Below are 25,497 nucleotides of genomic sequence, written 5' to 3' on the forward strand. Positions count from 1 at the left end.
AAAAAAATATATATTTATTGATTTCAGAGAGAGGAAAGGAGAGGGAGAGAGAGATAGAAACATCAATGATGATGTTCTTGTCAAGCCCAGAACCCGGGCATGTGCCCTGACAGGGAATCAAACCCCGATCGCCTGGATCCCAGGTTGACGCTCAACTGCTGAGCCACGTCGGGCCGGGCAACATATAATTCTTAATGACTTTATAGAAACAAATTTTCTGATACTAGATTAGATACAAATAAAAATAAAAAATGAATTCTTGCTCTTGAACATTATTTTTAAGCATTTAACAATGAATTTGAGAATCTGAACCTTCATTTGAATGATCTCTAGGGAAATAAACATTATAAGTGGAATGAAGGGAAATAGCTTTTCAAAGGGACATATTTTTGTACTTGTTTTGCTCCAATTTCTGCTACATAGATTGCTCCAGTTTTTCCACTGATGTCTAAGAGATGAGGTAAAACTTGATCTGCTAGTTGGATTGAGCTTATCACAGAACAGTAGCCAATGCTTCCCACTGGGGGTGCTGCCACAAATAAGAGCCTGCTAAGATTCAGTTGGGCTACAACCAAGTACTTCCCGTCAGGAGTAAATCTAAGGAGGAAGACATTTTACATAATAAATTAATGTAAAATTATCATACATGTTTATTTTCTCAACATTTTTATCCCCCACAGTGCTAAACAACAGCAGACACCTACTTGCTGAAGATTTTTATTTTCCCCAAGTTATTTTATTAGCCCTCTGATTGATAAATTATTTGCAGCACATTTTCTAGATTCATAATATGCTGGATTGGTTTTTACCTGCCCCCAATATACTTATAATGTAACACACACACACACACACAGAGAACAACAAAAAAGAGCAAAAAGCTATCACACAGCAGTTCACATATGAATATATATACCAAATTGCTTACAAACTGATTGATTTGTTCATTGATTCTATAAATATTGAGTTCCTAGTTTGCCTACAGTATTCTAGATGCCAAGAGTACGGTTGTGAGCAAGAAAACCCAAATATCTACTATTTTGCCTTTTATTCTAGTGGGAGAATAAAACAATGAAAAAATTGAGATAAAACAGAATGACAAGTAATTACAGAGGCTATGATAAAACTTTGAGTCTAGTGATACAGTGTGATTGGGGAAGGGGGTGTACTTTATTGAGGGTTTAAGAGCAGGGACCATAGGCACGGGAGGGTCACTAAAAGCAAGAACCAGAAAGGATCACAGAGAAGGACAAAAAGAGTGTTGAAGGGTTCTTTTAAAGAGAATTTTAAATTGATCTAATTCTATTAATGTGGGAACAAGACATTTGTGATTGTAGACATAGACAAAGATTAGCTTAAATTAATAAAAAATAGCATTATCATAGTACTTACTACACAAAATGAAAGTAATAAAGAATCAATGTTAGGCTACAGGCTCAAGACTTTCATTTTCATTCTGTTTAAAAATTTACCAAATGTATCTCAAGGGAAATCTCTAGAAAAGGTCCAGCATGTACTTGAGTCACACAGTACACTGGGAATGTAACTAGCTGGAATTTAAAATATGATTACATGTTTTCTGCATACTGGTTTTCCCCCCCTTTTTCCCTGCTTAAAATTATCAAAAAATATTTTAAACTTTCAGCTAGCTTTTCAGAGAACCTAACATAAATCACATAAAACAAGGATTTTAAAATAAAAGGAAACAATTACCTGACTGAAGAAGGTCCCTCTTCTGTGAAACAATTATTCCATGCTCCTAACCACACCCCAGTGTCTTTATCAAATACTTGAATTCTTTTATTTCCTCGGTCAGCAACCCACACCTAAGAAATAAAAACATAAGTGTTTGCTAGAAAAGATCCACATTATAATGAGAAGAAAAAAAGAGGGGCGAGAGAATGAAATTTACTTTTATTAATTGCACATATGCTATTTATTTTAGTATTTAAAGGTCCCCACATAAGATCATTAAAAACCCCATTTTCAGATAGGAAATTAAAGTTCAGAAAGGTTACAATATCTTGAAGTGAGCTTACAACAAGTGGGAGAACCACTTTATGGGCCATCTCTCTTAACTCAAAGCCTATAATGTTCTGACTGCTATACTAAACATTTGAATAACTAAAAAACTAGTGTACTCCAATATAATGCAGATGATTTGGAGATATTGAAGCATCAGCATTCATTCATTCCTCTAACAAACATTCACTGTCACTGAGTCCTGTCAATTCGTCAGCTCCTGAGCCAGGTAATAAAACAAAGACAAAGAAAAGTAGCCTTGCTCCTCAGGAGCTCAGGCTAGAGGAAAGCCAGGAATTCATTCACACTGCAATATCATTAAACCTCTACCTGCTATTTACCAAGATATATCCAGAGTGCTGAACCATTTAAAGAGGAAGTGTGGGAGACTTTAATTACATGTAAAGAATGACAGTAGACTAACAATAGGTTTAGTTTAGGTTTGTTATAGGCTGCAATAAGTTGTCAAGGAAACTGTTGTTATAAAACAAGAATGTACATTTTAAATGACATTTCTAGTATTGTACTTGATGTATGAAACTCATGGCATACATACAGTGAAATCATTTTTAATGACATGCGACTAGGGTTGTAGAGCTATAAAGAATGGACTAGAAGGGTGGCCCAACCCAACTGACTTCTACCTCTCCCCTTCAGGATCTTTAGATTTCTGGGATTTGTGGATTCAGGGACTATTTTTTCAGGATAACCCTGATTATATATTTATCAAAGTGTGTAAGTTTTGGTAGCCACTGAATTCATCTCCAATCAGAAACAAAGACTCATTGCATCACTTGAGAAAGGTTGCTGATCCCTAAGTAAGGTCATTGATTTTGGTAATTTTCTTAGGTTAATAATCAAGGAGGAAACATAGTTTAGTCCCTAAGATTGGGACTAAATATGCAGAAATAACTCTCATTTTCTATCACTCAGTAATATCAGTATGCCTACCAAATGATCTTCAAGTCCTCTCAAAATAACATTTCTCACCATGGTCAATTTACCTGGGCTTTTAAGTCTTCATGCTCAGAGACTTGTTCTTGTTCTTTTCCCATTAGGACAGTACTTAGTTCCAACTCTCTAGTTCCCAATTAACATACAAAGGTCACATGTTCAGTTATCTTCCTATCTATGATGGGAATACTTGAAAATTTTTATGATCAAAACATTCTCACTTTGTCAACACAGTAAGCAAATCATAATCCAGAAAGTTGCTTGCTGAGCACAGAATAAGAAGTGGAAATGGATTAAATTTCTAATGGCATGAAGCAAAGATAGTCTGATCCATCTATTATGCACCAAGACATTTAGTCATTTAACAAATATGCATAAGATGACTACTACATGCTAGGCATTAAGATACAAAACAAAAGAAATTCATTATGTGCACTCCCACAGCCTACAATTTATTTGGGAAGACAATTAAATTGTTCTATTATAGTTACTATAATGGGGAAGTACAGGTTACTATAGGAAACCAGAAGAAACTTTTGGCGTTGGGGTTTGGTTATAGAAAAGTAACTCCAAAGAATTAACATGTATGTTTAAAGGTATACAAAAGCAAAAGAGGTGATACTTGATAGGGGTGGGAAAAAAGGAAATAAATTGCAATTTGCTACTTAAAGCAATTTGTTCCCTAGACAGAGTGCAGCTAGTAAAAACAAAAGTTTGGCTAGGTGGCTCTGTTTTCAAGCTTCCAAGATTAACCTCTTCTATCTCTCTTTTGATCAATACATTCTAGAAGTAACTTTGTTTAATTCTAGAATTAAAAATATATTTAAATACTCATGGTAGTTTTCCTAGTAGGAGAGCAACTCTTTTTTTCTAAATCAGGTAACTTTACTTACATTTTGTTCCATTATTTGTTCCTTCTACCCTTTAAGTGAATAGAAAATCTATTTTGCTCATTTCTAAATACTGGGAAACTCCTTTCATTATAGGACTCAAACATTTGTAAGAGAGTATGGTCTGTAAAGCCAGTCCCAGAGGTATTGTCCAGAAACACCCAGATGCATACATCCATATCCACATCCATATACATCAATGACATACATGCACATCCAGATGTGCAGACATGCACAGGTGCACTAAGATCCATATGTACAAGCCCAGCTATATACACCTAGACACACACACATACAAACACATCCAGACACATAGTTCCAGACACAATGACACTGTATACTTACTCGACCAGATGAATCAACTGTAACACTGTGAGGTATGTTGAACTTAGCAGGCCCTGTCCCATTTTCTCCATGCAACCAAAGCATCATGAAATCTATAAGAGGTAAACATATATGGTCAGGGTAACATATAGAATACCTTATGCATTTACATGTTATATTTTATGTAACAGGATGCAAATAAACTTTTCAATTCAATTATAACCCTATTCTTTGCTTTCTGTTTATATACCCATTTGCCTAATTCTAATGCTTTACCAAAAAACCCCCCAAAATTCCTTGTTTCAAGTAATTGATTTACTTCTTTAATGATTATCTCCATGTGAATTTTTCATCACTCAAAATCATTTAGGGTTCATGTCAACTTCTTCCTTAAACTGGTTCCCCTTGCTAACTAATCTGTTCTTTGGTATTACCATTCCTCTGAGCTTAAATATTCACGTTATGTTTCTATAGTTTGCCTCATTTACTACTCTGTAGTGAGTTAAATTGTAGCCCCCTGAAAAGATATGTCCCAAGTCCCAACCTTCGGTACCTATGAATGCGATCTTATTGGAAATAGGGTCTTGGCAGATATAGTTAAGTTAGGAATTTTGAGATGAGATGATCCTGGATTTAGAGTGGATCTTAAATCCAATGACTAGTGTCCTTATATGAGAAAAGAGAGGGAGATTTGAGACCCAGAGACACAGTGAAGAAGGCCTTGTAAAGACAGAGGCAGAGACTGAATGAGGCTGCTAAAATTCAAAAAATGTTTGGAGCCACCCAAGGCTGACAGAGGCAAGGAAGGATTCTCCTCTAGTGCCTGTAGAAGGAAAATGACCTGCCCTACGGATTTCAGACTTCTGGATTCCAAAACCACAAGGGAACATTTTTTAAGCCTCCCAATTTGTAGCGATTTGTTACAGCAACCAGAAGCTAATGCACCCTCATTCAATCTGTCTCCTAAATTTGTTTGTTTCTTTCATAGAAATTTTTGGATTCTTACTTTATTCCCACCTCACCTCCCTTTAACTATCACCAACCAAATTCAGTTACTAGGTGATAAATTAACTATATTGCTCCCACACAACAGAGCTTACTGCGAATATATCCTGATATAGTGCTGTATCTTACAAAAACTTTGCTTCTGTAACATTACTTCTCTACTAAAAAACCAGAAAGACACTTTTTCTTTTAAATTTTTACTTATTGAATTTGTTACAGGGAAAGATAAGGGAGAAAGAGAGAGAGGAGAGAGAGGCATAGAAACATCCATTTGTTGTTCCACTTATTTATCATTCATTGGTTGCTTCTCATATGTGCCCTGACTGGGGACTGAATCCACAACCTTGGCATATCGGGATGATGGTCTAACCAACTGAGCTAGCCAGCCAGGGCCGAAGACTCTTTATAGGCAAATTGTGGCTTCAAATCCTTAAATAAACTGTGGAGGAGAGACTGTTCCATGACATGACCACTGCCAAACCATGAGCTAGATGTGGCCCAGAACAAATATTGGTTCTCATAAACCCTCTCAGAGACTGATGTGCCTCTCCCCCATGCCCGAAGGCATGCTGGTTCCTGGAACAGGCAGTTGCCCTGCCCATGGAAAGTATGCAAGGTCTTTTTCTCTTAGTACCCCTATTCATTCTGCCCTGTTCTAGAGAATCCTTTAGCACCTACCATGCAGCTTGGAGGACATCCGTATCATCTTGTTGTCTCCCTGGGATGTGCCTTCTATGTAAGTTCCCTCAAGAAACTCTAGTTGTAATGTGGGATGTCAGCCTTTTTTTGGTTTCTTGGCCCTAAATTTTCCCAACATAAGCTCTCGAGTATATACCAAATCTTATTTTCTACTATTCATAAAGTGCACCTTAAGATCCTTTCCTAAAGAAGACCTATTATCACCACCTGTAGACTTTGTGTGATAAAGGCTTGTGAATACTTCTGTCTCGCTCTTCTCCAATCGAAAACAGTTTAGTGCAAGAACTATTTCCTTCTTGAACTTCTCCAGGCAACAGTAGTTTCTTCTCCTAATTTTCTTTTATAATTTTATTAATCTTATTAACAATCAATACCACAAAATAGCATTTAACTGTTTCATTTGTAATAAACCTACACCTAAAATACTACTGAGGATGCAGAGCAGGGAATTCAATAAAACACTTGCTGATCACTCTGGCCCGTGGCTCGTTGGTTAGAACTGTAGACCGAAGGGTCACAGGTTCGATTCTTGGTCAAGGGCATGTACTTGGGTTGCTGGTTCATTTTGCAGCCCTAGTCAGGGTGTGTGCTGGAGGCAACCAATCTATGTGTGTATCTCACATCAATGTTCTCTCTCTATCCCCCTTCCCCCCCCCCCACTCTATCTAAAAGCAAAGGAAAAACAACCTCAGGTGAGGATTAAAAACAAACAAATAAACAACACTTGCCGATCAATCAACCTTCACTATAGCTCTGAAATGTCAGGTTTCTGACCTCCCAATCCTTAATAGGATAGAATAACAACTTTTTCTTCAACCTACTATAACTTCTCAAACTGCCTCCAGTTCATTTCAAAGGAAACACCTAGCTTTTGGTGAAGAATAAGCAAATCTATTAGCAGAATCACTGGCCATCCCACATAGCTGTTCTGATTTTTTCCTGGTAATACACTTGAGCCCTTTACAGATTCATATTCAATAGTTATAGCATTATACCAAGTATCAAACAAATTAAATAAAACTTATTAAATAATGTTCTTATATAATACCATTAAAATTAATGTACCTTGGGACAACTTGATCAATCTGTTATTCAGTCCTCCATCTCCATCCACAATGTAAATATCTCCTGTGCTCTCTATATATAATTCTGCAGGGTTGTCAAACTGCAGGGGATTCAAACCAGTGCCTTTTTTGCCTGGGGTACCCAAGACTTGAATAAGATCACCAAAGGAATTATATTTTTTAATAGTATGACCAAAGGATCCTATAAAGACAGGCATGCACATTTCACAAATACAACCACTTTACAAATATTCGTGTTTTTCAAGTACAATTGACTCTTGAACAATGGGGATGGGGCAATGTGTGTTACAGGCACCGACCCCTTCACAGCTGAAAATCACATATAACGTTTCACACCCCAAGAACTTAACTACTAATAGCCTACTGCTAACTGGAACTTACTGATAGCATAAACAGTCAATTAACACATATTTTGTATGTTATATGTATTATATACTGTATTCTTATAATAAAGTACGCTAATGAAATGAGAATGCGCCCTGGCCAATGTGGGCTCAGTTGGTTGGAGCATCATCCCATGCACTGAAGGGTCAAGGGTTAGATTCCTGGTCAGGGCGCATATGGAAGGCAACCAATTGATGTTTCTTTCTCATTGATGTTTCCCTCTGTATTCCTCCCTCTCCCTGCCTCTCTTTCTAAAATCAATAAAAACATATCCTTTGGTGAGAATTAAAAAAAATTATTAAAGAAAAGAAAATGCTATTAAGAAAATCATATAAAAGAGAAAATATATAGTATATATTGAAAAAATCTGCTTATAAGTAAACCCGTCCAGTTCAAACCCGTGTTGTTTAATGGCCAGCTGTAAGCTGAGAGCAAAAAATCTGTTAGAATTAAACAGTAATAAAAAGTTAATAGGCTCAGATAATTAAATGTTATATTTGACAAGCAATGGAGCTTCCTCATTAGTTATAGCTAAATCTACTCAGGAAGTAAAATCTCAGGTACTCCAAAATAAACAGATTCTAAATTCAAACAAATAAAATAACTGACTCCTTATACAGAAAGCTTATATTAAATTATCAGTACACTATTTTCCATTTTAATCTTATGACCTTGAATAAGCATTACTTGTACAAGGAAATCAAGTTGGAATGGGGAAAAAACCCAATTTACATTTGAAAACTGTTATTTCACTCATTCATGTGCAGACCTCAAATTTCAGTAGGTCCACAAAAAGTTCTTTATAATACAGATTTTTTTTAACTACATTTTCTCCTAGTGGAAACAAATTCAAAATTCAACTCATTAACTTTTCTTTCCTAAGAAGGGAGTAAATCTTTCTAAATCATCAGTATCTTATCTTCTCATATTAAAATTTGAGTTACAATTATCTCACAAGCAAAAGTATAAAGTAGAATATTAATAAATAGAGAAACACCACAAAGCAGCTAACAGAAATCCACTTGCAGGCATACCAAGACCAAACTAAGTGGTAGTTGTTCAAAAGATAAACTATACTGAGCTTGCTGGAAATAAAATGAATTAGCTTACATTACAATTCTATCTTGAAAATTGTATTTATTACTATATTTGAATTGGAGGCTTGAGCTAAAGTTTGTAGCAATAATAAAAGAACAAAAGATTATTAAAGAACTCAAATTCCAAAGTTTCTAAAGAATTAGCAGAAGAGATAAAAAATGTTTTTTAGCCTGGCCACCATAGCTCAGTGGTTGAACACTGACCTATGATTCAGGAGATCAAGCTTTGATTCCCTGTCAGAGCACATGCCCAGGTTTCGGCCTTGATCCCCAGTGGGGGATGTGCAGGAGGCAGCTGATCAGTAACTCTCTCATCATTGATATTTCTCTATCTCCCTCTCACTTCCTCTCTCTGAAATCAATAAAGACATATTTAAAAAAAAAAAAAGTTTTTAAAAAATGGCTGATTTGTAGCCATGTTTTTATTAAAGGGAATTTATTCCATTGAAAAATGAGAAGGAATATAAAAACTGTCTTCAGATCTGTACATTGGAAAACAAACTATAATGAAAAGAATGAAGAGATGATGAGTGTTCTTTTTATTTTGGAAATCAGTGAAGTATTTTATAAAAAAATACAACACATGAATGGAATGAATTAAAAAGTAAAGGTCTTTAACAGGAAATCATGAAAAAAAAGGGGGGGAAGGGGAAAATAGTAAAATTTCATTGCAATGAACTCAGACATAATCTAGTGAGTTTTTTTGGTTTAAACATTTATTACCATCCACCATACATCTTGAAATCAATGGTTATTAGCTGAGGCTCAGAAATCTTTTGGGTTCTGAGAACAAATGTGATAATGGCACTTCTTATAAAAATTGAGGCCTCATTGCCCTAGCCGGTTTTGCTCAGTGGTTAGAGTGTCAGCCTGCAGACTGAAGGGTCTTGGGTTCAATTCCGGTCAAGGGCATGTACCTCCCCAGCTCCAGTTGGGGTGCATGTGGGAGGCAACCAACTGCTGTGTCTCTCACATCAATGTTTCTCTCTCTCCCTTCCACTCTCTCTGAAAAGCAATGGAAAAAATAACCTCAGGTGAGGATTAAAAAACAAATAAATAAATTGAGGCCTCATTAATTCCAAAATAGTATCTGAACTAGCCAGAACTGGGGAAACAGGATATCCCTCAAGCTATGAACATAACTGGGCCAAAGTGTATTACGATTATTCTTTTTGATCCCATTCCTTCCTGAGATAATGCCAGGTTTTCTCTGGTACTTTCTTGTCTTAAGCTACAAGAACATTCAAACAGCTATCTCTGAAAATGTATCTCCACAGCTGTAAATTCAATTGCGCTTACTTTGTTTTCAGCACACTCTACTAAAAATATTTGATGGAAGGAAGAGTTCAGTCAATGAGATTTCAGAAGCGTTAACACCAGAAGTTTCTGTAAATTGTGCAATTTGGTCGAACAAGCAATTCTGATTTCTTAGCACAATCCCATTTGAAAGAAAACTGGTAAAGGAAAATGAGAAACAAGGATTCTACTCACTAGTTTTTAGAGATGTCATTTTAATTGGCATCACAGGAGATGTTCAGAATTTTTGTTTACCCGAGAAAAGCAATTAATGCTTTAAAGAAGAAAAGGCTCAGGGAATCCAAGATGGCACAGAGTAGGTGGAAGTTACACTCAGCTCCTCCCAGGACCAAACTGGAATTACAACTAAAATACTGAATAATCAATTTGAATAACCAACTGAACACTAGCTGAAGTGAAGTGCTATAACCAAGGATTTACAGAAGAAGCCACATCGAGGCTGGTAGGAAGTGCGGAGATGTGAAAAGGATTTGCCCTGCGCCCAAGTGCAGCAGTTGAGAACCTGGAGGGATATTTCAGCTGCGAAGGTTTCATCTGAAGAGTGAGGGGTCTCAAATCCATGCTAGGTTCCCCAGCCCAGATCACCAGAGCAGGGAAGAGGAACCCATGTAACATCTGGCTGTAAAAATCAGTGGGGATTCTGTCCACCAGGCACCCTCTTAAAGGACTAGTACACAAAATCTCCTTCATAACCACTAACCCTAGGCTCTAACTCAGAGCAGACTAGAGTCATGTGAATAAAAACTGGGTTGTACGGCTTTGGAGAGAGATCCGGAGGGACAACCACATGGTCCCTGTGCTGAGTCCCTCTCCCACACCATCCACAGACACCATCTTTCTTAGGTCTAGAACTCCCCTCCATATGGCATCAGCCTGGGGTAATGCAATAACTTCACCGTCCCAACTCTGTCAGCCTGCTCAGCAGAGTTATCACTCTTCAGAGGAGTCAGCTGTCTAGGCCTTAGTGTAGAGGTCCAGGTGGACTCAGGAAGTGTCAGAGACTGAGTGTGGTTTATTCCTGTGAGCTTGAATGGAGCTACCAACCCATGAGAGATCAACTAGCCAAACCCTCCTGACTCTTGGTGTCCCTGCCCTGCCAAGCAAAGGTTTTCAAAAAGGTCCATCCAGAATCAGGGACAAACTGAGTTTTGTAGCTCTAGGGTAGGGGTCATTAGTACCTTGGCATGCCTGACTGGCTCACTGTTCCTATGCAGAGACCTCCCTTTACACGACGAAATCTTGGTCTGTTTTGGCTTGATGAACTCTGCTAGCGTCACTGTAACAACTCCCTGAGACCATGCCCCATCACAAAGGTCTTTGGACACCTGGTGGGTGGCACCTGACCTTGGTGTACCCTGGGAATTTTGCTGAGTGGCCTCAGACCCAGCATAGGCACTGAGTTTGAATCTCTTTCAATCCAGTGAATAATACCCTACCTGGTGACTCACTGAGAACCTACCCCATGTTACTCATGTATAGCCAGAGGTTCTTTCAGTGACTGAGACTAACAGGTGGCCAGCAGGTAGAGGCAGGTGGAGGTGGATCTCAGGGAGCCTTGGGCCTTTTGCTGACCTACCCCTGGGCTCAGTGCTAGTGGAAGCTAGCCTTGGTGCACACCTTGGCCCTTCCCACACACACCAAGGCCAAGCAGAGGCAGTCATAAATTATGAATTGCTTTGTACTCCAAACAGGTAGCCCAGGGCCAGTCACAGGGAGTGTCTTGACATCAACCTGCACAGAAGTCCCTCCCAAGATGCCTACACACTCAGTGGTGGGTTTCATGTTTCATAAGAGTAGGACCACTTAGCTTGATAAGTGGCACATCCAAAAGATGTTCTCTGCATGCACCAGAACTTGCTGGGGCAAATTCTACTTCATGAGGTAAAGGCTCATACACTGTGGTTGGAGTTGAGCTTCACAGTCAACCACCCTGAGGGTAGACCCCACACACAGAGGGGCCAACAGCACTCAAAAGTCAACTACAACAGGAGGGCTCTCATAACCCACACAAGGGACATTTTTGGAACACTTTGATCGGATGATAAGGAAGATGCAACTGAGCCCCACAGAAAACCTACTACATAAGGAAACCATAGCAAGACTGGGAGACATAGCATATCTACCTAATGCACAGAAACCAATACAAAGAGGCAGCCAAAATGGGGAGACAAAAATGCATGCCCCAAATGAAAAAACAGGAGAAATCCCCAGAAAAATAAAATAAAATGAAGGCAAGCAATCTGCCAGATACAGAGTTCAAAACAATGGCTATAAGGATGCTCAAGGAACTCAGAGGAAGAATGGATCAACTCAGGGAGAACGTCAACAGAGACAGTAAGCATAAAAAAGGATGTAGGAACCATAAGAAAGACCCAGTCAGAAATGAAGAATACAGTATCTGAAATGAAAAATACACTAGAAGGAATGAACAGTAGGTTAGATGAAGAAGAGGACTGAATTAGTAATATGGAAGATGAGGTAGCAGAAATAACCCAATCAGAGTAATAAAAATTTTTTTTTTTAAATTGAGGACAGTTTACGGGACCTCTGGGGCAAAATAAGGTGTTAAAACATACGCTTCATAGGAATACCAAGAGAAGAAAAGAGAGAACAAGAGACTGAGAACCTATTCAAATAAAAAATGACTGAAAACTTCCCTAAAATGGTGAAGTAAAAAGACACGCAAGTTCAGGAAGTACAGAGTTCCACACAAGATGAAGCCAAAGGTTGTACACTAATACACATCATATTAAATTGGCAAAGGTTAAAAACAAAGAGAGAATCTTAAAAGCACCAAGAGAAACACAGTTACCTACAAGGCAGCGCCCATAAGAATGTCAGCTGACTGGACAACAGAAAAATTTCAGGCCAGAAGGAACTGAAACGAACTACTCAGAGTGATGAAAAAGCAAAGATCTACAACCAAGATTACTCTATCCAGCAAGGCTATCATTTAAAATGGAAGGAGTTCCCCAGAGAAGAAAAAGCTAAAGTAGTTCATTACCACCAAACCAGTAGTACAATAAATTTTAAAGGTACTTCTTTAAGAAGAAAAAGAACAACAAAAGAGGATCATCGTTATAAAGAAAAAAATGAAAATTAGTACATACCTATCAATTTCACTTTAAATGTAAATGGTTTAAATGCTTCATTCAAAAGACAATGAAACAAAGAGGGAGATGATATTTGCAAACAATAGTTCTGACAAAAGTTTAATATCCAAAATATGTAAAGAACTCATAAAAATCAACAGCAAACAAACAACCCAATTAAAAAATGGGCAGAGGACCCGCACAGACACCTCTCACAAGAAGACATACAAACAGCCAACAGATACATGAAAATATGTTCAACTTCACTAGCAATTAGGGGAAAGCAAATCAAAAGTACAATGAGATACTAGTTTACACCTGTTAAAATGGCTATTATCAACAACACAATAACAAGTGTTAGAGGAAAAAGAACCCTCATACACTGGTGGTAGGAATGTACACTGGTACAGCCACTATGGAAAAGTCTGGTGATTCTTCAATAAATTAAGATTAGAGCTACCATATGACCCAGAATTTGGTCCTCTCCTGGTTATATAACCAAAAACCTCAAAAACATGTATTTGCAAAGATACATGCACCCCTATGTTCACTGCAGCATTATTCACAATGGCCAAGGCATGGAGACAATCAAAGTGTCCTAAGAAAAGGAATGGATATAGAAGATGTGGTACATATACACAGTGGAATACTACTCAGCCATAAGAAAAGTTGAAATACTGCCATTTGTGACAACATGGACGGACCTTGAGAATATTATGCTTACTAAAATAAGTCAGTCAGAAAAAGCTAAGAACCATGATTTCATTCACATGTGGGATATAAAGCTGAAACTTGAGAACACAAAGAGCAGTGTGGTCACTGCTAGAAGGAAGGGGATGGGGAGCAGGGGTGAAGGGGGCCTAATATATGGTGTCGGAAGATGATTTGACTTTGGGTGGTAGGTTCACACTACAGTATACTGATCTTGTAACATAGAAGTCCACATCTGAAACCTATTTGATACCAATGTCATTCCAAAAATTTAATTTTAAAAAAAGACAGGATATGAAAACAAGACGAACATATGCTGTCTATAAGAGACCCACCTCAGAACAAAGACACACACAAAGTTAGGCATGGAAAAAGATATTTCATGAAAATTAAGACAGAGCAAAGCTGGGATGCCATACTTATATATAAAAAAATAGACTTAAAAACTGAGCAATAATAAGAGACAAAGAAAAACTTTACATAATGATAAAGTGATCAATCCAACGATAGGATATAACTTTTGCAAACATTTATGTAACCAACACAGGAACATCTAAATATATAAAGCAAATTAAAGGGAGAGACTGAAAGTACGATAGTCAGTAGGGGGTTTTAACACTGCAATGACATCAATGGATAGATCTTGGAGACAGAAAATCAACAAGGACAGCAGCCTTAAATGACAAAATAAATCAAATGGACTTAATTGATATTTTCAGAGCATTTTAACCCAGAGCAGCAGCAGAATATTCATTCTATTCAAGTGTATATGGAACATTTTGTAGGAGAGAACACATGTTAGGACACAAAACAAGTCTCGATATATTTAAAAAGAATAGGAGGGAGGAAACAAGATGGCGATGTAGGCGACCGCTGTCCCCGCTGCCTCTCGCAACCACATCAAAATTACAGCTCAAATACAGAACCATCATCACTCAGAACCTCCTGAGATCTAGCTACAGAAGCCCTACAGCCAGGGAACTGAAGAAGCATCAAGGCTGGTATGAGGGGCGGAAACGGGGGCGGATCAGGGCTGAATCTTGGAGACAGGGCTGCGGGCCCACACCCAGCGCTGCAGTTTAAACCCAGCAGGGCATCTCCGCGGTGAAGGTTTCCCGGAGGAGCGAGGGGTCCCGGCCCCACAGCAGGCCCCCAGCCCAGGGCTCCAGGGCCGGGAAGAAATATCCCAACAACTTCAGGCTATAAAAAGCAGCAGGGGCTGTGGCGGAGGGTCGCAGACCAGGCGGGAGTCCGAGGCAGGTCCTCTTAAAGGGCCCCCACATGGACTCACTCAGATGCGCTCCCTCTGAGCCCCAGAGCTGGGCAGCAGCTTGAACGGAACCTGGGACACTTGGGGAGGAACGAACCTGCCTGAAATCGAGGCGAGAGGTGGTGGGGCGGCTTCTCCCGGGCAGAGGAGCTGGCAGAGGCCACTGCTCCTTTGGCGAGTCCTCCCCACACACAGCTGGCAGGCAGGCGCCATATTCGAATCACCAGCACTTGAATCACATCTTTGGCCCCCCCCCCCACCGGAGATTCCCGGAGGTCCCTCCCCTCCCCACATGCAGGCTCATCCAAGCCATTTCCAGTGAATTTTCTAGGCAAGTGGCCCCTGGAGCCTTATGCTTAGGACTTTACTAAAATCTCTCAAACAAGCAGCAGTGTGCCCCATAAGGCTTGATAAGTGGCCCCGGGCCTGGCACTAGCGGCAGCCTGCATTGGTTCATAGCTTATTCATAGCTTGGCCTGTCGTGGACACCTCCAAGCCCAGCAAAAGTAGAGTCCAACTACGGTTTGCTTGTGTAGCTTATGCTGGGCGGCCCTGGGCAAGGCTGACTGGCAGAGGCTAACTTTGCACCTCCCGGGAGGCCCCAGAGACAGCGCACCTGGTGGTCAGACTCGACCATGCTGGATTACAACCCTACCACATCCACAAGTGACACACTCAAGGGGCGCACTTGGTGAACATCAAAGCTCCACTGAAGTAAATCCTGCTCCAGAGGGGTGTGTCCTGCACAGCAGCTCTCTGGCTGTAGTTGCAGCTGGTCCTCACAGCCAGTTGGCCTGGAGTCAATTCCTCCCAGTGATGCCAACAGCAACCAAGGCTCAACTACAACAGGACGGTGCACACAGCTCACACAGGGGAGTACCTAGAAGGCCCAGCTCAGGTGACTGGGGAAGCTGAGCCACTGGACCCTATAGGACACCTACTACACAAAGCTACTCTACAAATTCCAGGAGGCATAGCAGCTCTACCTAATACATAGAAACAAACACCTGGAAGCAGCCAAAATGTGGAGGCAAAGAAACATGTTACAAAGGAAAGAACAGAAGAAATCTTTAGAAGAGGAACTAAATAAAATAGAACCAAGCAAGCCACTAGATACAGAGTTCAGAATTTTGTTTATAAGGATGTTCAAGCATATTAGAAAGAGTATTACGAAAACAACTGAGACCATCGATGACATAATAAAGTAACAATTTGAAATGAAGACTACACGAACTGAAATGAAGAATAACTTACAGGGAATCAACAGTAAAGTAGAGGACGCTGAGAATCAAATCAGCAATTTGGAACATGAGGAAACATAAAACACACAATCACAAGAGCAAAAAGAAAAAAGAATACATAAATATGAAGATAGCATAAGGAGCCTCTGGGACAACTTCAAGAGGCCCAACATTCGTATTATTCAGGTGCCAGAAGGAGACGCAAGAGACCAAGAAATTGAAAACCTATTTGAAAAAATAATGACAGAAAACTTCCCCTACCTGGGGAAAGAAATAGACTTACAAGTCCAGGAAATGCAAAGTGTCCCAAACAAGAGGAACCCAAAGAGGCCCACAGCAAGACACATCATAATTAGAATGCCAAAGGTTAAAGATAAAGAGAGAATCTTAAAAGCAGCAAGAGAAAAGCAGTTAGTTACCTAGAAGGAAGCACCCATACGGCTGTCACCTGATTTCTCAACAGGAAATTTGCAGGCCAGAAGGGAGTGGAAAGATATATTCAAAGTGATGAAAAGCAAGAACCAACAACCAAGATTGTTCTACGTAGCAAAGGTATCATTTAGAACTGAAGGTCAGATAAAGAGCTTTGCAGATAAGAAAAAGCTAAAGCAGTTCATCATCATCAGACCAGCACTACAGGAAATGTTGGAGGGTCTTCTTTAAGAAGCTAACGAACAAAATAATCTGATGAACTAAACAGATACAGAGACACTGATGCAGGCAACAGGTGATCATACTTCAGAGGGAAGAGGGAAGGGGGGTGGAGGGTAGGAAGAGATTAACCAAAGATGCATATATGCATAACCCATGGACTCAGTCAATAATGGGGTGAAGGCCTGGGGAGGGGTGGAAGGGAGGTGGAGGGGGTTAATTGGGGGGAAAAATGAGACATCTATAATACTTTCAACAGCAAAGATAAATCTAAAAAAAAAAAGACGAAAATTATATTAAGCATCTTCTCTGACCACAATGGAATAAAATTTGAAATAAATTACAGTACAAAAAAATAAAAAACACAAACATATGTTGCCTAAGTAACATGGTACTTAACAATGAATCGGTTAACAATGAGATCAATAAAGTAATAAAAAAAATACCTTGAGACAAACGAAAATGAAAACACAATAACCCCAAAACTATGGGACAGAGTAAAAGCAGTCCTAAGAGGAAAATTCACTGTATCACAGGCCTACCTTAAGAAAGAAGGAAAATTTCAAATAAACAATAAAAACTTATACTTTAAGGAACTAGAGAAAAAAATAACAAACAATGCTCAAAGTGAGTAAAAAGAAGGAGATAATAATGATCAGAATGGAAATAAACAAAATAGAATCTAAAAAAAACATTAAAAGAGCAATGAAATCAAGAGTTGGTTGTTTGAGAATATAAACAAGATTGATCATCTTTTAACAACACTCACCAAGAAAAAAGAGGAAGGGGTCAATGGGGGAAAAGAAGGAGACATCTGTAATACTTTCAACAATAAAGAGAAATTTTAAAAAAAGAAAAAAATTAAGAAAAAAGAATTGTCACGATCAAGGCTAGCTACAACAAAAAAAAAAAATAAGAAAATAAAAGAAGAAAATAAAATAAAACTTGAACAAGAAGTAACAACTGATACCACAGGAATACAAAGAATTATAAGAAAATATTACAAACAACTATATGCCAAAAATTGGAAAATCTGTAAGATATGGATAAATTCCTAGAAAAAATACAATCTTCTAACACTGAATTAAGAAGAAACAGAAAATCTAAATACACCAATTGCAACTAATAAAATTAAAGCAATAATCAAAAAACTCCCAACAAACTACCAGATTGCTTCACAGGTGAATTTTACCAAACATTCACAGAAGAACTAACACCTGTCCTCATCATACTATTCCACAAAATTCACAAGGAGAGAAAACTGCCAAACTCATTATCCTAATTCTAAAACCAGATAAATACACTACAAAGAAGGAAAATTATAAGCCAGTATCACTGATGAACATAGATAGATGCTAAAATCATCAACAAACTCAGTGAATTGTGACATGATGGGTCTTGAGAATATCCTGCTCAGTGAAATAAGACAGAAAAAGTCAAGAACCATATGATTTCACTCATACGTGGAATATAAAACTGAAAGCAACAAATGAATAAACAAGAAAAACAAACAAAAACTCATAGATACATATAACAGTATGATAGTTACCAGAAGGAAGGGGGGGTGGGAGTAGTAAAGGTTAAGGAGGGTCAAATATATGGTGATAGATGAAGATGTGACTGGGTGGTGGACACACAATGCAATATACAGATAATGCATCATAGAATTATACACTTGAAACATATATAATCTTATTAACCAATGTCATCTCAATAAATTTAGCTGAAAAAATATATTGTCAAACTAAATTCAGCAATACACTAAAAAGATCATACTCCATGATCAAGTGAGATTTATTCTGGGGATGCAAGGTTCATACATCTGTAAATCAATTAATGTGTTATACCACATAAACAAAATAAAGAATAAAAATCATATGATCATACCAATAGATGTAGATACGAATTAGACAAAACCCAGCACCCATTTATGATAAAAAAAACCAACTCTCAGCAAAGTGGGAAAAGAATATATCTCAACATAACAAAGGCCATATGTTTGTGATAAACCCACAGCTAACACTATACTCAATGAGAAAAAAAACTAAAAGCATTTCACTTAAGATCAGGAACAAGACAAGGTAAAGGCACCCAAACTGGAAAGGAAGAAGTAAAACTGTCATTATTTGCAGATGACATGATATTGTATATAGAGAACCCTAAAGTTCCCACCCAAAAACTACTAGAACTAATAAATTCATTAAAGTAGCAGGATACAACAAATGTTCAAAAGTTGGTTGCATTTTTATACACCAATAATAAAAAGAAAAGAAAGGGAAACTAAGAAAAAAAATCCCATTTTTCAATTGCAACAAAAACCATAAAACATCTAGGAATAAATTTAACCAAGGAGGTAAAAGATCTGTACACAGAAAATTATAAGACACAAAGAAGGAAACTGAAAAAGGTACAAATAAATGGAAGCATATAGAATGCTCATAGATAAGAAGAATTAACATCACTAAAATATCCATCCTACCCAAAAGCAATCTATAGATTTCAACATAATTTCTACCCACATACCAATGGTGTACTTCACAGTACTAGAACAAATAATTCAAAAATTATATGGAACCACAAAAGACTTTGAATAGCCACAGCAATCCTAAGAAGAATGATGGAGGTATCAAACTACCTGACATCAAACTATACTACAAAGGCTACAATAATCAAAACAGTATGGCACAAAAACAGACATAAATCAAAGGAACAGAATAAAGAGCCCAGAAATAAACCCACACCTATATGGTCAATAATATTTGACAAAGGACGCAAGAACGTACAATGGGGTAAAGGCAATGTATTTAATAAACAGTTTTGGGAAAAATGGACAAATACCTGCAAAAAATGAAACTAGTCCACCTTACATTATATACAAAAATAAACACAAAATGAATTCAAGGAGGAAACAAGATGGCAGCATAGGTAACAGCTGCACCTGCCGCCTCCCGCAACCACATCAAAATTACAACTAAAATACAGAACCACCATTACTCAGAGCCTTCTGAAATCTGGCTGAACAGAAGCCCTACAACCAGGGAACTGAAGGAGCAGAGAGAGCAGTAGAAGGGGCAGAGACACGGGAAGATTGGGGCTGAATCACGGAGACATGGCCTCAGGCCCATACCGGGTGCCTCGGTTGAAACCGGGGAGGGAATCTCAGCGGTGGGAGTTTCCAGAGAAGTGAGCGGTCCCAGCCCCACAGCAGGCCCCCAGCCCAGGGCTCCAGGGCCCGGAATAAATGTCCCCACAACTCCGGGCTGTGAAACCCGCGGGGACTGTCTCTGAGGGTTTCGGAGGCTGCGGGGGCCCCAGCAGCTCCTCTTAAAGGGCCCGCCCATGGACTCACTCAGACACGCTCGTCTGAGCCCAGCGCCAGGCAGCAGCTTGAAAGGAACCTGGGACACTTGGGGAGGAACTAACCTGCCTGCGATCAGGGCGAGAGCTGTGGGGGCGGCTTTCTCCTGGGTGGAGGGGCTGGCAGAGGGTACTACTCCTTTGGCAAGTTCTCTACGCTCACGGCCGGCAGTCAGGCACCGTATTTGAATCGCCAGCACCTGAATCACACGTTTGGCCTCGCCCCTCCCCACCTGCAAGCTCATCCAGGCCATTTCCAGTGGCTTTCCTATGCAAGTGGCCTCTCCAGCCTTATGCTTAGGACTTTCCTAAAATCTCTCAAACAAGCAGCAGCATGCCCCATATGGCTTGATAAGTGGCCCCGGGCCTGGCACTAGCAGCAGCCTGCATTAGCTCATAGCTTGGCCTCTCCTGGACACCTCCAAGCCCAGCACAAGTAGCAGCCATCTATAGATTGCTATGTAGCTCAGGCTGGGTGGCCCTGGGCAAGGCCCTGGCACAGGCTTACTTTGCACTTCCCAGGAGGCCTCAGAGACAGTGCACCTGGTGGTCAGACTCGACCATGCTGATTACAACCCTACCACATCCACAAGTGACACACTCAAGGGGTGCACTTGGTGAACATCAAAGCTCCACTGAAGTAAATCCTGCTCCAGAGGGGTGTGTCCTGCACAGCAGCTCGTCAGCTGTAGTTGCAGCTGGTCCTCACAGCTGATTGGCCTGGATATCAATTCATCCCAGTGACGCCAATAGCAACTGAGGCTCAACTAGAACAGGAGAGTGCACACAGCCCACACAGGGGAGCACCTAGAAGGCCCAGTTCAGGTTACTGCAGAGACTGACACACTGGACCTTACAGGACACCTAGTACACAAAGCCACTCTACAAATTCCAGGAGACATAGCAGCTCTACCTAATACATAGAAACAAACACCTGGAAGCAGCCAAAACGTGGAGGCAAAGAAACATGTCACAAAGGACAGAACAGAAGAAATCTGTAGAAAAAGAACTAAATTAAATGAATCCAAGCAAGCTACTAGATACAGAGTTCAGAATAATGGTTATAAGGATGATCAAGGATATTAGTAAGAGTATGACGAAAATAATTGAGAAAATCGATGCTACACGAAATGAAATGAAGAATAATTTACAAGTAATCAACAGTAGAGTATAAGATGCTGAGAATCAAATCAGCAATTTGGAACATGAAGAAACAAAAAACACTCAACCAGAAGAGCAAAAAGAAAAAAGAATTCAAAATTATGAAGATAGCATAAGGAGCCTCTGGGACAACTTCAAAAGGCCCAACATTCGTATTATTCGGGAGCCAGAAGGAGAAAAAAGAAAGCAAGAAACTGAAAACCTATTTGAAAAAATAATTACAGAAAACTTCCTCTACCTGGGGAAAGAAATAGACTTACAAGTCCAGGAAGCACAGAGGGTCCCAAACAAGAGGAACCCAAAGTGGCCCACAGCAAGAGACATCATAATTAAAATGCCAAAGGTTAAAGACAAAGAGAGAATCTTAAAAGCAGCAAGAGAAAAGCAATTAGTTACCTACAAGGGAGCACCGATAAGACTGTCACCTGATTTCTCAACAGAAACCTTGCAGGCCAGAAGGGAGTGGCAAGAAATAATCAATGTGATGAAAAACATGGAACTACAACCAAGATTACTCTAACCAGCAAAGCTATCATTTAGAATTGAAGGTCAGATAAAGAGCTTCTCAGACAAGGAAAAGCTAAATGAGTTCATCACCACCAGACCAGCACTACAGGAAATATTGAAGGGTCTTCTTTAATAAGAAGCTAATGAACAAAAGAATCTGATGAACTAAATAGATCCAGAGACATTGACGCATGAAGGGGGGTGGAGGGTGGGAAGAGATTAACCAAAGAAGTTATATGCATATATGCATAACACATAGACACAGACAATGACGGGATGAAGGCCTGGGGAAGGGGTGGGAGCGAGGTAGAGGGGGTCAGTTGGGGGAAAAAATGGGACACCTGTAAGACTTTAAACAATAAAGATAAATAAAAAAAAAAATGAATTCAAGACTTATGTAAGCCTCAAAACCCATAAAACGCCCAGAAAAAATGAGGTAGTAAAATTTCAGACCTTCCTCTTAGCAATATTTTTTTCTGATACATCTCCTCAGGCAAGGGAAATAAAAAAATAAATAAATAGGACTACATTAAACTACAAAATTCTTGCACAGCAAAGGCAACTATCAAGAAAAGAAAAAGACAACTTTGAATGGAAGATATTTGCCAATGATATATCCAATACAGGTTACTATCCAAAATTTATAAAGAACTCATACTAGTCAACACCAAGAACACAAACAATCCAATTAAAAAATGGGTAGAGGACCAGAACAGACACATCTCCAAAGAGGACATACAGATGGCCAATATGGTTAAGGTCACTAATCATCAGAGAAATGCAAATTAAAACCACAAGGAGATATCACTTCACACCCATTAGAATGGCTATCATCAGTAAATCAATAAGTGTTGTCGAGGATGTGGAGAAAAGACATCCCTCATGCAGTGTTGGTGGGAATACAGATTGGTTCAGCCACTATGGAAAACAGTATGGAGTTTCCTCAAAAAATTAAAGATTGAACTGCCTTATAACACAGTGATTCTACTTGTGGTTATTTATCTGAAGAGGCCCAAAACACTAAATCAAAAAAAATATGCACCACTATGTTCACTGCAGTTATTTACAGTAGCCAAGATATGAAAGCAACCCACATGCTCATCAATAGACCAGTGGATAAAAAAGCTGTGATATATATATACAATGAAATATTACTCAGCCATAAAATAGAATGAAATCCTAGAGGGTATTATGCGACAGCATGAATGGACCTAGAGGGTATTATGCTCAGTGAAATCAGTCAGTCAGAGAAAGACAAATACCATATGATTTCACTTATATGTGGACTCTAAAGAACAAAATAAAGGGAGAAACAAAACTGAAATACTTATAGACACAGAAACCAAACCGGTGATTGCAAGAAGGGAGAGGGGGAAACTGAGTGAAACAGGTGAAGGAATTAAGAAGTACAAATTGGTAGTTGCAAATAGTCTTGAGGAATACAGTGAATACAGAAGAGGGATATAGTCAATAACATTGTGATACTATGTATGGTGCCAGATGGGTACTGAAAATATCAGGGTGAACAATTTTTAATATATATGATTGTCTAATCACCAAGCTGTACACCTGAAATCAATATAAAAATAACACAAAAAGTAAACTGTAATTGAAAAATGAAAATATAAATTTAAAAAAAAAGACTATTTTTAAGTTAAAGGAAAGATCATAATAATGATAGCCTCCTTGTTAAATTCTTCATTAAGAACAATATATTTTTTAAAATAAGTGATTTAATGAATCATTAAAGAAAGTATAATTAGATTGGGAACTCTGACTTTAAAACGTACAAGAAAGAACACGGGCAAAGATATAATTTCTAGCAAGATAATTTAGTGATACCAGTATACATACCACTTCCTACATCCGTGATCCAGATTGCTTGTTCATCCAGTGAATTGGCTGCAAACATACCATGAGGTGTGTCAACTGTGGAATTCCAAGCTCGTAGAAAATAACCATCCTCTGTGAACACTAATACCTTTGGGATATTATCCCCTCTCTGAAGGTATACAAAAATAATCACTTAGATAGGATCAATTTTAAGGAAGTAATCTTTATTTTGGCAGAGAGAAGCAAAAACTAAAGGTTAATTGAGGAATTTAGCTAACATTTAAAATTTAAAAACCCAGCTTCAAAACTGAACACTATTAATATCTATCAAATTCAAAGTCATATATTCACTTCAAAGCAATTCAAGAAGCAAATTCCATAACTAGCATGATGTAAACATATATAGTAACTTAGTACAGTAAAACAGGCTGCTGCCTTTGTGTTCATGTATTTTTTTTTTTAAATCCCAATTTTACTTACTTGGGCTATGTAAACCAGTCCATTCAGGGTGTCAACTGCAGTACAAAATGTTGCTCCAGTAAAGTACTCTGAATGCTTAGGCCAATTCACATCGAGCCTATAAAGAATTTCCTCAGTTCTCCAGGAAATTTGGAAAACAAACTCCCTTAAAACCTTAAATAAAATCAGAAGATTAAGACACAGTTCACAGCCTAGGTTGAAAAAGCAAAAAATACGGCTTATTTTTAAGCATGCCTTGACACCTCTGTCAGAGAGGTCAGAAGTGATTGGGAAGAAATGGTCTTATACATTTAAAGACCAAGTCGACCAAAATACAAATTTGAAAATTACCTGAGGATGTAGTGGTAGCTGGGAAAGAAGAGAATGCACTATATGTATATGCTCCTCGATTTACACCCCGATGATCCCATAATTTTAAAATATCGTAGGTCAAAAATGCATTACTACACGCAACCTACCGATCATAACCTAGCCTACTTGCAACGTGCTCAGATCACACATTATCCTATAGTTGAGCAATTATCTTAGTTTCATTTCACGAAGGCTCTCTCTTCTTTTCACCAGGAGCAGAAGACACAGATGTGTGTTTATAAACATGATGGTATCCGAAAATACAATATGCAAAAAACGCTGACAACAACAGTGCAACGTATTGCATACGCTGTTTACCTTCCTGATCCTGTGGCTGAGAACTGCCTGGCATCAGGAGCAAGCTTGCATAGCGCTAGCCCGTGGAAGTGCAGTGTCTACTGAATGGTATCACTTTTGCACTATCCCAAAGTGGAAAAATCATGTCAGGAACCCTCCGTACAAACATTTTAAAACTAAGTGACAAGGCAACACCTCGGGGTTCCGCCACCCCCCCCCCCCTCGTTTGAGACAAGCTAGTGCACCACCTCCATTCCAGAGGGAAGCATCGCCTCTCAGAAGAGCTATCCACACCTCAAGTAGCCATTTCCCTACTATGCCACTCACCGGAGAGCCAGAAAAATGCGAATGTAAAACCAGAAGTGCAAGGAAGAAGCCAGCGCCACCCGCACAGAGCCAGATTCTCGCCATGAAGAAACCGGAAACGCGACCAGGAGCTTCTGCAGGCGCTAGGAGGCTGCCAAACAGCCTCAGATCCACAGGGTTCCTGGCAGCACACAGCGACTGCTTAAGCTCCTATCTCCAATCGCCCTTCTTTGGCTGCGTGGGGTTTGAGAGACGGAAGGGAGCGCAGAGCTGGGCGAAAGAATATTAGTACTGGGTAATGGGTTCCCAGACCGTTCCAGCGTCCCCCACCTTGTCACGTGCCCTCGGGCTGACCCAGTGACCAACTCTACCCCTCCCCTCCCGGAAAGCGGTCCTACGCCGAAGACTTCTTTCGTATAAGATAAGGGTGCCCATAGTTATGCCAGAACGACTCGACGTTTACATT

General features: G+C 39.2%; 1 protein-coding gene across 5 annotated transcripts; it reads right to left on the reverse strand.

The window, feature by feature from the left end:
• On the reverse strand, window positions 1–25,382 carry NHLRC3 (NHL repeat containing 3). Of its 5 annotated transcripts, none has more exons than XM_081130525.1 (7): window positions 25,053–25,382; window positions 24,078–24,230; window positions 23,619–23,766; window positions 6,957–7,103; window positions 4,209–4,300; window positions 1,711–1,823; window positions 1–597 (listed from the first exon to the last, which is right to left on the reverse strand). In XM_081130525.1, the coding sequence occupies exons 1-7, from the start codon at window positions 25,134–25,136 to the stop codon at window positions 345–347; spliced, it is 990 nt and encodes a 329-aa protein (XP_080986651.1). In that variant the 5' UTR covers window positions 25,137–25,382; the 3' UTR covers window positions 1–344. The 5 variants fall into 5 exon arrangements, with proteins under 5 accessions (XP_080986651.1, XP_080986650.1, XP_080986652.1 ...); XM_081130524.1 differs by having other exon boundaries at window positions 6,957–7,157; window positions 25,053–25,370; XM_081130526.1 differs by having other exon boundaries at window positions 6,957–7,088; window positions 25,053–25,369.
• Between the last annotated feature and the right edge of the window lie 115 nt (window positions 25,383–25,497).

The sequence above is a fragment of the Miniopterus schreibersii genome, assembly GCF_964146895.1.
Source record: "Miniopterus schreibersii genome assembly, chromosome: 2".
Classification (NCBI taxonomy): Eukaryota; Metazoa; Chordata; class Mammalia; order Chiroptera; family Miniopteridae; genus Miniopterus; species Miniopterus schreibersii.